At 53.8% G+C, this 13,487-nt stretch overlaps 2 protein-coding genes across 2 annotated transcripts; one reads left to right on the plus strand and one right to left on the minus strand.

Annotated features, from left to right (window-relative positions):
* Positions 1 to 100: 100 nt before the first annotated feature.
* CYB5R3 (cytochrome b5 reductase 3) lies at positions 101 to 7,879 on the plus strand. The gene is made up of 9 exons (XM_069965639.1): positions 101 to 242; positions 4,934 to 5,065; positions 5,145 to 5,217; positions 5,305 to 5,411; positions 5,489 to 5,618; positions 5,835 to 5,918; positions 6,063 to 6,148; positions 6,811 to 6,907; positions 7,059 to 7,879. The coding sequence occupies exons 1-9, from the start codon at positions 222 to 224 to the stop codon at positions 7,229 to 7,231; spliced, it is 903 nt and encodes a 300-aa protein (XP_069821740.1). The 5' UTR covers positions 101 to 221; the 3' UTR covers positions 7,232 to 7,879.
* Positions 7,880 to 10,948: 3,069 nt separating this feature from the next.
* REP15 (RAB15 effector protein) lies at positions 10,949 to 12,136 on the minus strand. Its single transcript, XM_069951835.1, has one exon. It carries the CDS (start codon positions 12,006 to 12,008, stop codon positions 11,283 to 11,285), a length of 726 nt encoding a protein of 241 aa, XP_069807936.1. The 5' UTR covers positions 12,009 to 12,136; the 3' UTR covers positions 10,949 to 11,282.
* Between the last annotated feature and the right edge of the window lie 1,351 nt (positions 12,137 to 13,487).

The following is a 13,487-nucleotide window of genomic DNA, read 5'->3' on the forward strand; positions in this document are numbered from 1 at the left end:
AGCCAATCCGTGTCCTGATAGAAGGCGGAGTCCTGCTTTTTTTAGGAGGGCGGGGTTAGACGTGACAATTGCTGCGCATGTGTTGTGATTGGCAGCGCGCGGAGCGAATCAGCGGGCTGTGGGCGTGGCCAGGCTGACATCTCGGCCGCATTCCACTTTAGAACGTTCTCCCGTAACTTTGTGCCGTTCGGTGGAGTTGGCGCCGCTCGTCACCCGGTCACATGGGGGCGCAGATCAGCACGGTAAGCGGGGGGGCCTCACCGGGGAGCGTGACACAGCATGAGCGGGCACATTCCGGCGGCGGCCCCGGTGCTGGGCCCGGATGGGTGTGACGGAGCTGCTGCCGGGCAAGAGGTTCTGCAGCAGCGGCCCAGAGCTATCCCCACATATGCTCCTCCTCCTCCCGGTATATGGGGTGTGGACCCCTCCTCCTCCTCCCGGTATATGGGGTGTGGGCTCCTCCTCCTCCTCCTCCTCCCGGTATATGGGGGTGCGGGCTCCTCCTCCTCCTGGTATATGGGGGTGTGGGCTCCTCCTCCTCCCGGTATATGGGGGTGTGGGCTCCTCCTCCTCCCGGTATATGGGGGTGCGGGCTTCTCCTCCTCCCGGTATATGGGGGGCGGGCTCCTCCTCCTCCCGGTATATGGGGGTGTGGGCTCCTCCTCCTCCTCCCGGTATATGGGGGTGTGGGCTCCTCCTCCTCCCGGTATATGGGGGGCGGGCTCCTCCTCCTCCCGGTATATGGGGGTGTGGGCTCCTCCTCCTCCTCCCGGTATATGGGGGTGTGGGCTCCTCCTCCTCCCGGTATATGGGGGTGCGGGCTCCTCCTCCTCCTCCAGGTATATGGGGGTGTGGGCTCCTCCTCCTCCCGGTATATGGGGTGTGGGCTCCTCCTCCTCCCGGTATATGGGGGTGCGGGCTCCTCCTCCTCCTCCAGGTATATGGGGGTGCGGGCTCCTCCTCCTCCCGGTATATGGGGGTGTGGACCCCTCCTCCTCCTCCTGGTATATGGGGGTGTGGACCCCTCCTCCTCCCGGTATATGGGGGTGTGGACCCCTCCTCCTCCTCCCGGTATATGGGGGTGTGGACCCCTCCTCCTCCTCCCGGTATATGGGGTTGTGGGCTCCTCCTCCTCCTCCTCCCGGTATATGGGGGTGCGGGCTCCTCCTCCTCCTGGTATATGGGGGTGTGGGCTCCTCCTCCTCCCGGTATATGGGGGTGCGGGCTTCTCCTCCTCCCGGTATATGGGGGGCGGGCTCCTCCTCCTCCCGGTATATGGGGGTGTGGGCTCCTCCTCCTCCTCCCGGTATATGGGGGTGTGGGCTCCTCCTCCTCCTCCCGGTATATGGGGGTGTGGGCTCCTCCTCCTCCTCCCGGTATATGGGGGTGCGGGCTCCTCCTCCTCCTCCCGGTATATGGGGGTGCGGGCTCCTCCTCCTCCCGGTATATGGGGGTGCGGGCTCCTCCTCCTCCTCCCGGTATATGGAGGTGTGGACCCCTCCTCCTGGTATATGGGGGTGCGGGCTCTTCCTCCTGGTATATGGGGGTGTGGACCCCTCCTCCTCCTCCCGGTATATGGGGGTGTGGGCTCCTCCTCCTCCTCCCGGTATATGGGGGTGCGGGCTCCTCCTCCTCCTCCCGGTATATGGGGGTGCGGGCTCCTCCTCCTCCCGGTATATGGGGGTGCGGGCTCCTCCTCCTCCTCCCGGTATATGGAGGTGTGGACCCCTCCTCCTGGTATATGGGGGTGCGGGCTCTTCCTCCTGGTATATGGGGGTGTGGACCCCTCCTCCTCCTCCCGGTATATGGGGGTGTGGGCTCCTCCTCCTCCTCCTGGTATATGGGGGTGTGGGCTCCTCCTCCTCCTCCTGGTATATGGGGGTGTGGACCCCTCCTCCTGGTATATGGGGGTGCGGGCTCTTCCTCCTGGTATATGGGGGTGTGGACCCCTCCTCCTCCTCCCGGTATATGGGGGTGTGGGCTCCTCCTCCTCCTCCCGGTATATGGGGGTGCGGGCTCCTCCTCCTCCTCCCGGTATATGGGGGTGCGGGCTCCTCCTCCTCCTCCCGGTATATGGAGGTGTGGACCCCTCCTCCTGGTATATGGGGGTGCGGGCTCTTCCTCCTGGTATATGGGGGTGTGGACCCCTCCTCCTCCTCCCGGTATATGGGGGTGTGGGCTCCTCCTCCTCCTCCCGGTATATGGGGGTGTGGGCTCCTCCTCCTCCTCCTGGTATATGGGGGTGTGGACCCCTCCTCCTGGTATATGGGGGTGCGGGCTCTTCCTCCTGGTATATGGGGGTGTGGACCCCTCCTCCTCCTCCCGGTATATGGGGGTGTGGGCTCCTCCTCCTCCTCCCGGTATATGGGGGTGTGGGCTCCTCCTCCTCCTCCTGGTATATGGGGGTGTGGACCCCTCCTCCTCCTCCGGGTATATGGGGGGGCGGGCTCCTTCTCCTCCGGGTATATGGGGGGGCGGGCTCCTCCTGGTATATGGGGGAGTGGACCCCTCCTCCTCCTGGTATATGGGGGTGCGGGCTCCTCCTCCTCCTCCTGGTATATGGGGTGGGGGCTCCTCCTCCTCCTCCCGGTATATGGGGGGGGGGCTCCTCCTCCTCCTCCTCCCGGTATATGGGGGTGTGGACCCCTCCTCCTCCTCCCGGTATATGGGGGTGTGGACCCCTCCTCCTCCTGCCGGTATATGGGGGTGTGGACCCCTCCTCCTCCTCCCGGTATATGGGGGTGTGGACCCCTCCTCCATCTCCCGGTATATGGGGGTGCGGGCTCCTCCTCCTCCCGGTATATGGGGGTGTGGACCCCTCCTCCATCTCCCGGTATATGGGGGTGCGGGCTCCCCCTCCTCCTCCCGGTATATGGTGGTGTGGACCCCTCCTCCTCCCGGTATATGGGGACATTCCTATAGACTTTGCCATATATATATCTCTCTCTGTAAATCCATTATAATACCCAGTGACCTGTATAATAATAAGGTATGGGGGCGGGGGTCCTGCTGCTGGGACCTGTAGTACCGCTGGGGGGCGCTGACATCAGTCGCTTCTCTCTGTTTAGACTAATAATAATTTGGGTAAATTCCAGATCTGACCGGGTCGCCCGTCTCGCCCGGATCCTGTCATCTCGCCCTCTGGTGACTGGGGGAAGGGTCACTGTGCGGCTCCTGGATGTCTCTGGTGACATCACTGTCTGGGGTCATAGGGGGGTAACAGCGGCCATAGACCCCGGGGCTCCAGGGGGTGTACGGTGCTGCAGATCAGACAGGACAGTATGGGGGTTTCTGAGCACCCCCTCAATATACATCATTAGGGAGCACCCCCCCCCCAATAACTAGTGAGGAAGACGTCCACACACTGGAGAAACATGTAGGAGGATCTGTGAGTGTCAGGCTGGGGGGGGGGGGGGGGGGGCATTATACATGACGGCTGAGGCTTCCACACGAGGACGGAGGAACGTCAGACCCAGGAGTCACTAATCCTCCAGGAATGGTGACCAGGAGCCTGAGCTGTATACCAGCTGCTGTGCATTCTGGGAAGTGACAACTTTACACCCGACTAACATCATCTGATCCAGGAGTATAAGAGCCCGGGGTATGTGACTGCTGAATAGTGAGTGCAGCTCTGGAGTATAATACAGGATCAGTAATGTATGTACACAGTGACCCCACCAGCAGAATAGTGATTGCAGCTCTGGGGTATAATACAGGATTAGTAATGTATGTACACAGTGACCCCACCAGCAGAATAGTGAGTGCAGCTCTGGGGTATAATACAGGATCAGTAATGTATGTACACAGTGACCCCACCAGCAGAATAGTGATTGCAGCTCTGGGGTATAATACAGGATCAGTAATGTAATGTATGTACACAGTGACCCCACCAGCAGAATAGTGATTGCAGCTCTGGGGTATAATACAGGATTAGTAATGTATGTACACAGTGACCCCACCAGCAGAATAGTGAGTGCAGCTCTGGGGTATAATACAGGATCAGTAATGTATGTACACAGTGACCCCACCAGCAGAATAGTGATTGCAGCTCTGGGGTATAATACAGGATTAGTAATGTATGTCCACAGTGACCCCACCAGCAGAATAGTGAGTGCAGCTCTGGAGTATAATACAGGATGTAACTCAGGATCAGTAATGTATGTACACAGTGACCCCACCAGCAGAATAGTGAGTGCAGCTCTGGGTTATAATACAGGATCAGTAATGTATGTACACAGTGACCCCACCAGCAGAATAGTGAGTGCAGCTCTGGAGTATAATACAGGATGTAACTCAGGATCAGTAATGTAATGTATGTACACAGTGACCCCACCAGCAGAATAGTGAGTGCAGCTCTGGAGTATAATACAGGATGTAACTCAGGATCAGTAATGTAATGTATGTACACAGTGACCCCACCAGCAGAATAGTGAGGGCAGCTCTGGAGTATAATACAGGATGTAACGCAGGATCAGTAATGTAATGTATGTACACAGTGACCCCACCAGCAGAATAGTGAGTGCAGCTCCGGAGTATAATACAGGATCAGTAATGTAATGTATGTACACAGTGACCCCACCAGCAGAATAGTGAGTGCAGCTCTGGGGTATAATACAGGATGTCAGGTAGGAGCCAGATTATTGTGAATAATTAATATTCGGGCTCTGACTCTGTATGTGTATATATATATATATAATATATATCTCACACAATCTATCTCGGCCATGTAGGTGGGATGTCTCCATCTATATCTGTGATCTGCAGGATCAGCGTTATGTGGTGATCAGGCGCCTCCTGTAGGTGACTGTAGTAGAGACTCTCGCCCCGTCGGTCACATGATGATGCCGCCATCTCTGACTGGTTCCTATACGGTGACATTGTAGTTTAGCGCCTGTTGTGTGGGTCGGGGGTTAATGGTTCCGCTCTCTTCCAGCTCGGCAGGATCGCCGCTTACCCCTTCCACTACTTCTTCGCCATATTCAGATGGTTCTTTAAGAAGTCGGCTCCGGCCATCACCCTGGAGAGCGCCGATGTGAAGTACCCCCTGCGGCTCATCGATAGGGAGGTGAGGGTCACATGACTGGGCGGAGGGGCGGAGCTTCTGGATGAACAGTCAGTTACTCTCACCTTATTTCTCGCCTCAGGTCCTCAGCCATGACACCCGCCGCTTCCGCTTTGCGCTGCCGTCTCCGGAGCACGTCCTGGGTCTCCCCATTGGTAAGGTGGATGAGTTCTGTCACGACGTCATCAATAAGCCCCGCCCATCAGTCCGATGACATCACACGCTGTGGTTTTGCTTCGCAGGGCAGCACATCTACTTGTCGGCCCGGATAGATGGGAACCTGGTGGTCCGGCCCTACACCCCCGTGTCCAGCGACGACGACAAAGGCTTTGTGGACCTGGTGGTGAAGGTGCGTGGGCTGTCAGGCGGCAGGACGGCGGCCATTGTGGTGGTGGTTTATACTTATTCGGTGGCTTTTCTTCCCAGATTTACTTTAAGAACATTCACCCCAAATTTCCTGAGGGCGGAAAAATGTCCCAGTACTTAGAGGGGCTGAGAGTGGGGGAGACCATCGACTTCCGGGGGCCGAGCGGGCTGCTCACCTACAGCGGGAAAGGTGAGTGCCGCCATCTCGGTGGGATCGCCCCCTACTTGTGGCTGGAATCCTGGTACTCTGTTGCCTAGCAACCTCGACTTCCTGTCTGGGTGACCACCATGTTGTTAATCTGTGGTCTTCCAGTCACACTTGGGGAAGGAAATAATTGCGTCCTGTAGGGGGCGCTATCGGGCAGAAATTTGTTAAAGTTTTTTTTTTTTTTTTTTCCCTTCCAAGGAAGTTTTCAGATCCGTCCTGACAAGAAATCTCAGCCGGTGACCAAGAAGGTGAAGCAGCTGGGAATGATCGCCGGCGGGACAGGTGTGACCGATGGGGGGGGGGGGGGGGACTACAACTCCCAGCAGAGGGGTGGGGGTGATTATGCAGGTGTCTCCCGGGGGGAGGAGGTGGGGTTGTTGGGATCGGCCGTTGTGGGTGACGTCCTCCCTGTGTTCTCCCCCGCAGGAATCACCCCCATGCTCCAGCTTATCCGCGCCGTCATGAAGGACAAAGACGATTCCACTGTGTGTTATCTGCTGTTTGCCAATCAGGTCTGTTTGATGGCGGAGATCAGGGACTGTATGAGGATTGGCTGTGACTGGGGGGGGGGTCTGTGACTAGTGGGATAGTATGGTGGGAGAGGCTGTGATAAGTGGGGGGGGGGGGGTAGTATGGGGAGAGCAGCTGTGACTAGTGGGATAGTATGGGGGGAGAGGCTGTGATAAGTGGGGGGGGGGGTAGTATGGGGAGAGCAGCTGTGACTAGTGGGATAGTATGGGGGGAGCTGCTGGGACTAGTGGGATAGTATGGGGGGAGCTGCTGGGACTAGTGGGATAGTATGGGGGGAGCTGCTGGGACTAGTGGGATAGTATGGGGAGAGCAGCTGTGACTAGTGGGGGGGGGTAGTATGGGGGGAGCGGCTGTGACTAGTGGGATAGTATGGGGGGAGCGGCTGAGACTAGTGGCGGGGTAGTATGGGGAGGCTGTGACAAGGTGGGGGGTAGTATGGGGGGAGCGGCTGTGACTAGTGGCGGGGTAGTGTATATAGGAGCGGCTGTGACTAGTGGGGGGTAATATGGGGGGGGCTGTGACAAGTGGGGGTCTATAAGCTTCAGTCATTTCTCCCATTGACAGTCCGCAGAATTCTGAGTGCAGCTCTGGAGGGGTCTGGGATCTGTCACTCATCTCACCCTCTATTGTTCCCATTTCTCAGACTGAGAAGGACATTCTGCTGCGGGACGAGCTGGAGGAGATCCGGGCCAACCATCCCCACTTCAAGCTGTGGTACACGCTGGACCGAGCCCCCGAGAGTAAGAGCCCACCACATCTCCAGAACTACTACTCCCAGCATGCCCGGACAGCCGGAGGAGTTGTAGTTTGCAGCTTAGTGTTCTACAAGTGTGTAATCTTCTTCCCCGACCTCTAGGGGGCGTCTGACTCCATTGTTGTCTCTCTCCGCAGACTGGGATTACAGCCAGGGATTTGTCAATGAGGATATGATAAAAAGCTTCATGCCCCCGCCCGGGGACGACGTCCTGATCCTGATGTGCGGCCCGCCCCCCATGATCCAGTACGCCATCAACCCCAGTCTGGACAAGCTGGGCTACCCCCAGGACCGGAGATTTGCCTACTAGGTGCCGCCGCGCTTTACAGGAAAGTATCGGAAAGGCGAAGCCATCGCAGAAACGGGAGCGAAGAGAATGTTTCCTGCCCCTCCCCCCTCCGCCTATAGACTCCATCCTCTGCCATGTCTACTCGTCTCTTGTATACTCAGCAGTTTATATATTGGCCTATAGGGGGCGGCGTTGTGACAGGCGTGAGGACTTCTGCAATCGGGGACTCTAAGTATCCAAAAGTGGCAGGGACTTTGGGGGGGTCTTAAAAGGGCAGGCACGTGGCTTGTGTTATAATGCACTAGGTGTTATTTAGGGTCTTCATAGGATAAGGAGGTTATTATAATAATTGTAGAACTGAAAGTGTCTGCTGGGAGTTGTGGTTCTGTTGTGTTGGCACAGATAGCGGATACACTGCACCCCCGAAACGCGACGGCTTTACCGTCCTCTACTTGTCACAACACACCTCAATGTGCTTTATACCCAGAATTCATCACTTTAGCACTAAGCCCCTCCCCCCTCTGTTTGCACTACACCCGTCTCTCCCTCCATCCGGCCCCCTCGGACGGACGTCTCTCTTGCCTTGTGACTCAGCCTTTTTACCTTTCCGTGTGTACAATGTATTTTTTATTCTTTCATCATAAATACAGCGACTTTGGAATGACTTTGCCTGCCGTCTCCTGTGGTATTTGTAGTCCTCCTCATAATGTGTCCAGTGATTGGCTGATGAGTTTAATAGTTAGAATTCTATCTGGTAATGATGCTAAAGAACAGTACTACCTTTTGCCACTAGTTGTCGCTAATACATAATTACAGAATAATACCACCTATGGCCACTAGATGTCACAATACAGAATAACAGAGCAGTACCACCTATGGCCACTAGATGTCGCTAATACAGAATTACAGAGCAGTGCCACCTTCTGCCACTAGATGTCACCAATACAGAATTACAGAACAGTACCACCTTCTGCCACTAGATGTCATTAGAGGATCCGCTAAATCTTTTTCCCTGATGAGAAATCTTTCCATTTAGTTACAGAAAGTTTAGAGAACAGGCTTTTCATGTAGTGTATCAGTGATCCCATTACTATGACTAGCACTGTGTAATACCTACATCCCCTTACGGTGGCGCTGCAGGGAAAGGGGGTGACACTTTAAACAATAATTTGATCACCAAGTAGAGAATCCCTTTAACCCCTTCCCCTGATGCTGTGATTAATATGGAGTATGCCCCCCCCCCACACTAAGCTGTTCCTGGGTGATCCAGATGCTGAGACCCCTTAGTGATCAGCTGTTATCTATAGAGACATATGCAGCGCCCCTACTGGTGCAATGAAGCATTACACCTACTGATATAGTGTGAGTGATGGATGGACGGGGGGTGGGTGGGCTCTGATCCCTGTAAGTGACATAATATACAACAATGATCTGTACGCTGTAACATAACACAATGAGGCGAGAACCTCAGCTCTGAAAGGATTTCACAGAGCCGGCCGTCCTACAATTACACAAGGTGAAGGACAATAGGGTCATGTGACCAGCGCTGTGTACACCCCCGCAGCTGCCTGTCTGTCACACTTCCTTACAACAATTATAGGGGAAGGAGGTGTCTGCTTCACTGACACACGGCTCCAAACCCTCAGCATGTACAGATATAGGACGATGTCCTGCCTGCGGCCACCACCAGGGGGAGCTCAGGAGCCTCCTGTATACAGCCACCTTCTATCATGTAATAGTGGTATATAGCAGTGGAGATGAGGATTCCCTCACTGGTCTGTACAACGGGAGATGCAGCAGCCGAAGCTCCGATATCTGAGAGGTGCCAGGGCCGCGGTGTGCCCATATAGACCCAAGAGTGGTATGCTGAGCCATATAGTGCCCACAGTGCCATGCTCTCCCATATGAAGCCATATAGTGCCCATATAGACCCAACAGTGGTATGATGAGCCGTATAGTGCCCAGAAGGTGCCATACTGCCCATGTGAAGCCATATAGTGCCCATATAGACCCAACAGTGGTATGATGAGCCGTATAGTGCCCAGAAGGTGCCATACTGCCCATGTGAAGCCATATAGTGCCCACAGTGCCATACTCTCCTATAGGAAGCCATATAGTGCCCACAGTGCCATACTCTCCTATATGAAGCCATATAGTGCCCACAGTGCCATACTCTCCCATAGGAAGCCATACAATGCCCATAGTGTGTTATATGTTTCTCAGATGACGCCATATTGTGCCACCAATAGCGCCATATAGTGACCTGGCAGTGTCATACTTTAACCTTATAGTGCCAACATATCACCATTCAGGCCCCAAGTGTCATATAGTGGTACATGCTTTATCCATATGATGCCCATATAGTGCCCACAGTGCCATACTCTCCTATAGGAAGCCATATAGTGCCCACAGTGCCATACTCTCCTATAGGAAGCCATATAGTGCCCACAGTGCCATACTCTCCAATAGAAAGCCATATAGTGCCCACAGTGCCATGCTCTCCCATATGATGCCCATATAGTGCCCACAGTGCCATGCTCTCCCATATGAAGCCATATAGTGCCCACAGTGCCATACTCTCCAATAGAAAGCCATATAGTGCCCACAGTGCCATGCTCTCCCATATGAAGCCATATAGTGCCCACAGTGCCATACTCTCCAATAGAAAGCCATATAGTGCCCACAGTGCCATGCTCTCCCATATGAAGCCATATAGTGCCCACAGTGCCATGCTCTCCCATATGAAGCCATATAGTCCCCACAGTGCCATGCTCTCCCATATGAAGCCATATAGTGCCCACAGTGCCATACTCTCCCATAGGAAGCCATATAGTGCCCACAGTGCCATACTCCTATAGGAAGCCATATAGTGCCCACAGTGCCATACTCTCCCATAGGAAGCCATATAGTGCCCACAGTGCCATGCTCTCCCATATTAAGCCATATAGTGCCCACAGTGCCATACTCCTATAGGAAGCCATATAGTGCCCACAGTGCCATACTCTCCAACAGAAAGCCATATAGTGCCCACAGTGCCATGCTCTCCCATATGAAGCCATATAGTGCCCACAGTGCCATACTCTCCAATAGGAAGCCATATAGTGCACACAGTGCCATACTCTCCCATAGGAAGCCATATAGTGCCCACAGTGCCATACTCCTATAGGAAGCCATATAGTGCCCACAGTGCCATACTCTCCTATAGGAAGCCATATAGTGCCCACAGTGCCATACTCCTATAGGAAGCCATATAGTGCCCACAGTGCCATACTCTCCCATAGGAAGCCATATAGTGCCCACAGTGCCATGCTCTCCCATATGAAGCCATATAGTGCCCACAGTTCCATACTCTATATGATGCCATATAGTGCCCACAGTGCCATACTCTCCCATATGAAGCCATATAGTGCCCACAGTGCCATACTCTCCCATATGAAGCCATATAGTGCCCACAGTGCCATACTTTACCCATATGAAGCCATATAGTGCCCACAGTGCCATACTCTCCTATAGGAAGCCATATAGTGCCCACAGTGCCATACTCTCCAATAGGAAGCCATATAGTGCCCACAGTGCCATACTCTCCCATAAGAATCCATATAGTGCCCACAGTGCCATACTTTACCCATATGAAGCCATATAGTGCCCGTAGTGCCATACTTATGCCATATAGTGCCCAGAGGGTGTTATACTCTCTTATATAGTGCCGTAGTCCCATACTTTACCAATACAATGCCATACAGTGCCCAGTGTCAGACTTTACTCATATAAAACCATACAGTGCCAACCTTGGACTATTTACAGTAGTGCCAGCCAGTGCCCAGAGGGGCCATACCGTTCTCACAGCTGAGGTTTCGCTGCACTTGAACCCAGTTAACAATCCTCTGTGCACAATAATTTGTTACAATGTTTCAGGATCTGGATACAACTCTAACGAACCCTCAGCTGTGAGAAGGATGGTGTGAGGGCACAGGCACAGAGACACAGGGCACAGTAACAGAGATCCCGATACTAAGGACACACAGAAAGGTGGTAGATAGCAGGGTGCCAACCAATATGGCCGCTCCCCAGTCTATAGGAAGTTGATGTAGACCTTGCCGATGCTGTGCCGGCCAGTCCTCTTGGCCATGCAGGTGTCCAGCATGTCCCTGGTGGGCAGGAAGGTGTCGGTGTTGAGGATGAAGTGCTGCAGGGCTCGCTCCCGGGGCAGCGCACTCTTCTTGTTCTCCCTGTTCACACTGTCCAGTAAGATTCCCCGGACGTCCTTGGGTTTTCCCGGCAAACCGAAGACCATGAAGAATCCAAGGCAGTCGGGGCCGACCAGGCGGCAGAACTCCTCCAGCTTCTCGTAGGGGCTGCCGTTCTTGTAGGAGCCGTCCGTCAGCTGCACTTCCTTAAAGGGTCCCTGGCTGAAGGCCTGGGGGTCTCCTCTACCATCACCGTGGAAGTCGGACATCTGTAAGGCCTGGACGGCGATCTGGAGCCGCACCGACTTGTCCGGACCCAACAGAGTCCAGATCCAGTCCACCCCGAAGAGGACGGCCTGCTGCTTGGTCATCTTACTGGTGGCGATCCGCTCCTCCACCCCCTTCTCCACGCAGAAGGTGATGAAGTTCACCAGGAAGATCTCGGTCAAGGTGTCGGTGCACGGCCGGAGGTTACCGTGAGGGTCCTCAAAGCCCAGATAGTCCTTGAGCCTGTTGGAGGCGTGGACCACCCCCTGGCTGAAGATCTCGCACACAATGTCCGCCTTCTCCGGCTGGGAGATGATCACCGGAGCGGAGGGCGTCTGTCCCATGGTCGGAGCAGGCGTCAGATCCGAGGAGCCATCACCGAGAAGGTCCGTGGAGATGTCCTGTGGTCCTGGCAGCAGCTGTGAACCTGCACTGAGCTGCGAACAGTCAACGGGACGTGTTCATGGATAGAGGGTTGGGAGGGGCCGGTAATGGGATGGCCGCACCTGCCGGAACCAGAACGACAACTTTCACAGAGAGAGAAGCTTAAAGGGGCGGCTCACATAACGGAGTGCAGGCTGCAAAGGTGGTGACTCTCATAACAAAGCAAGTGGACTAGAGAAACATGGCTGCATTCTCCCAGAAACAGCTCCACCCCTGTCTGCAGGTTGTGTGTGGCATTACAGCTCGGCCTATTGACTAATCTGGGGTCTGTGTACAGATGTACCCCGCACTAACCCTCTTTCTTACTCTTCCTTAGAGGGTGTGTATAGTTTGGTGACCAACTTTTTTTTTATTGCTCCCTTGAATACCGTTTTGTGTACACAGCTCCTAGGCAGAGCTTTGTGTCTCCATAGTTACAGACTACAAACCATCCCTGTGTAGTCAGGTCCTGCAGTCGTGAGATACTCTCCTAATTACTACATACAGTTGGGTTATATGTATAAAACTGCTGTGTCTCCATGGTAACAGACTACAAACCCGGTGTAGTCAGATCCCACATCTGTACCTTATTTACTACTTACCTAGGATTATGTGTAAACAGCTTCCATGCAGATTTGTATCCATGGTTACAGACTAGTAACCCTCTGCAGTTGGATTCCAGTCATCAATCCGTCCCTTGCTATTTGCTAACAGAGTTGGGTTATGTTTGTACAGCTCCTAGTTATGTGTCTCCATGGTTACAGACTACAAACCAACCCTGTGTAGTCTGGCCCAAAACACTTATAACCTATATCAGCAGATGGAGAAGTAATATTACAGCTGGATCTAACTACACAGGGTTGGTTTGTAGTCTGTTACCATGGAGACACATAGATCTGTATAGGAGCCGTGTTAGAAGCTGGATCTGACTACACAGGGTTGGTTTGTAGTCTGTTACTATGGAGACGCATAGATCTGTATAGGAGCCCTGTTAGAAGCTGGATCTGACTACACAGGGTTGGTTTGTAGTCTGTTACTATGGAGACGCATAGATCTGTATAGGAGCCGTGTTAGAAGCTGGATCTGACTACACAGGGTTGGTTTGTAGTCTGTTACTATGGAGACGCATAGATCTGTATAGGAGCCCTGTTAGAAGCTGGATCTGACTACACAAGTTTGGTTTGTAGTCTGTTACCATGGAGACGCATAGATCTGTATAGGAGCTGTGTTAGCAATATATAATAGGGCCAGATAGAAGTAAGCAACAGAGGACTGCAGGATCTGACTACCGAGGGTCTGTAACCATGGAGACACATGGCTCTGCATATGAACCATATACACTAAACGGTAGATTTTTGCAGAGAATATGAGCAATTTGTTTTTTGTAGTTCAGATGTTTT

This window comes from Dendropsophus ebraccatus, chromosome 1, assembly GCF_027789765.1.
Source record: "Dendropsophus ebraccatus isolate aDenEbr1 chromosome 1, aDenEbr1.pat, whole genome shotgun sequence".
Taxonomy (NCBI): Eukaryota; Metazoa; Chordata; class Amphibia; order Anura; family Hylidae; genus Dendropsophus; species Dendropsophus ebraccatus.

What these genes read in the sequence shown, in the direction of transcription:
- REP15 (XM_069951835.1), bottom strand. Translation starts at nt 12,008, where the DNA reads ATGGGACAGACGCCCTCCGCTCCGGTGATCATCTCCCAGCCGGAGAAG.
- CYB5R3 (XM_069965639.1), top strand. Translation starts at nt 222, where the DNA reads ATGGGGGCGCAGATCAGCACG. An exon ending in TTGTGGACCTGGTGGTGAAG is followed by an intron (nt 5,412 to 5,488) that starts GTGCGTGGGCTG and finishes TTTTCTTCCCAG; the next exon opens with ATTTACTTTAAGAACATTCA. An exon ending in AATGATCGCCGGCGGGACAG is followed by an intron (nt 5,919 to 6,062) that starts GTGTGACCGATG and finishes TCTCCCCCGCAG; the next exon opens with GAATCACCCCCATGCTCCAG.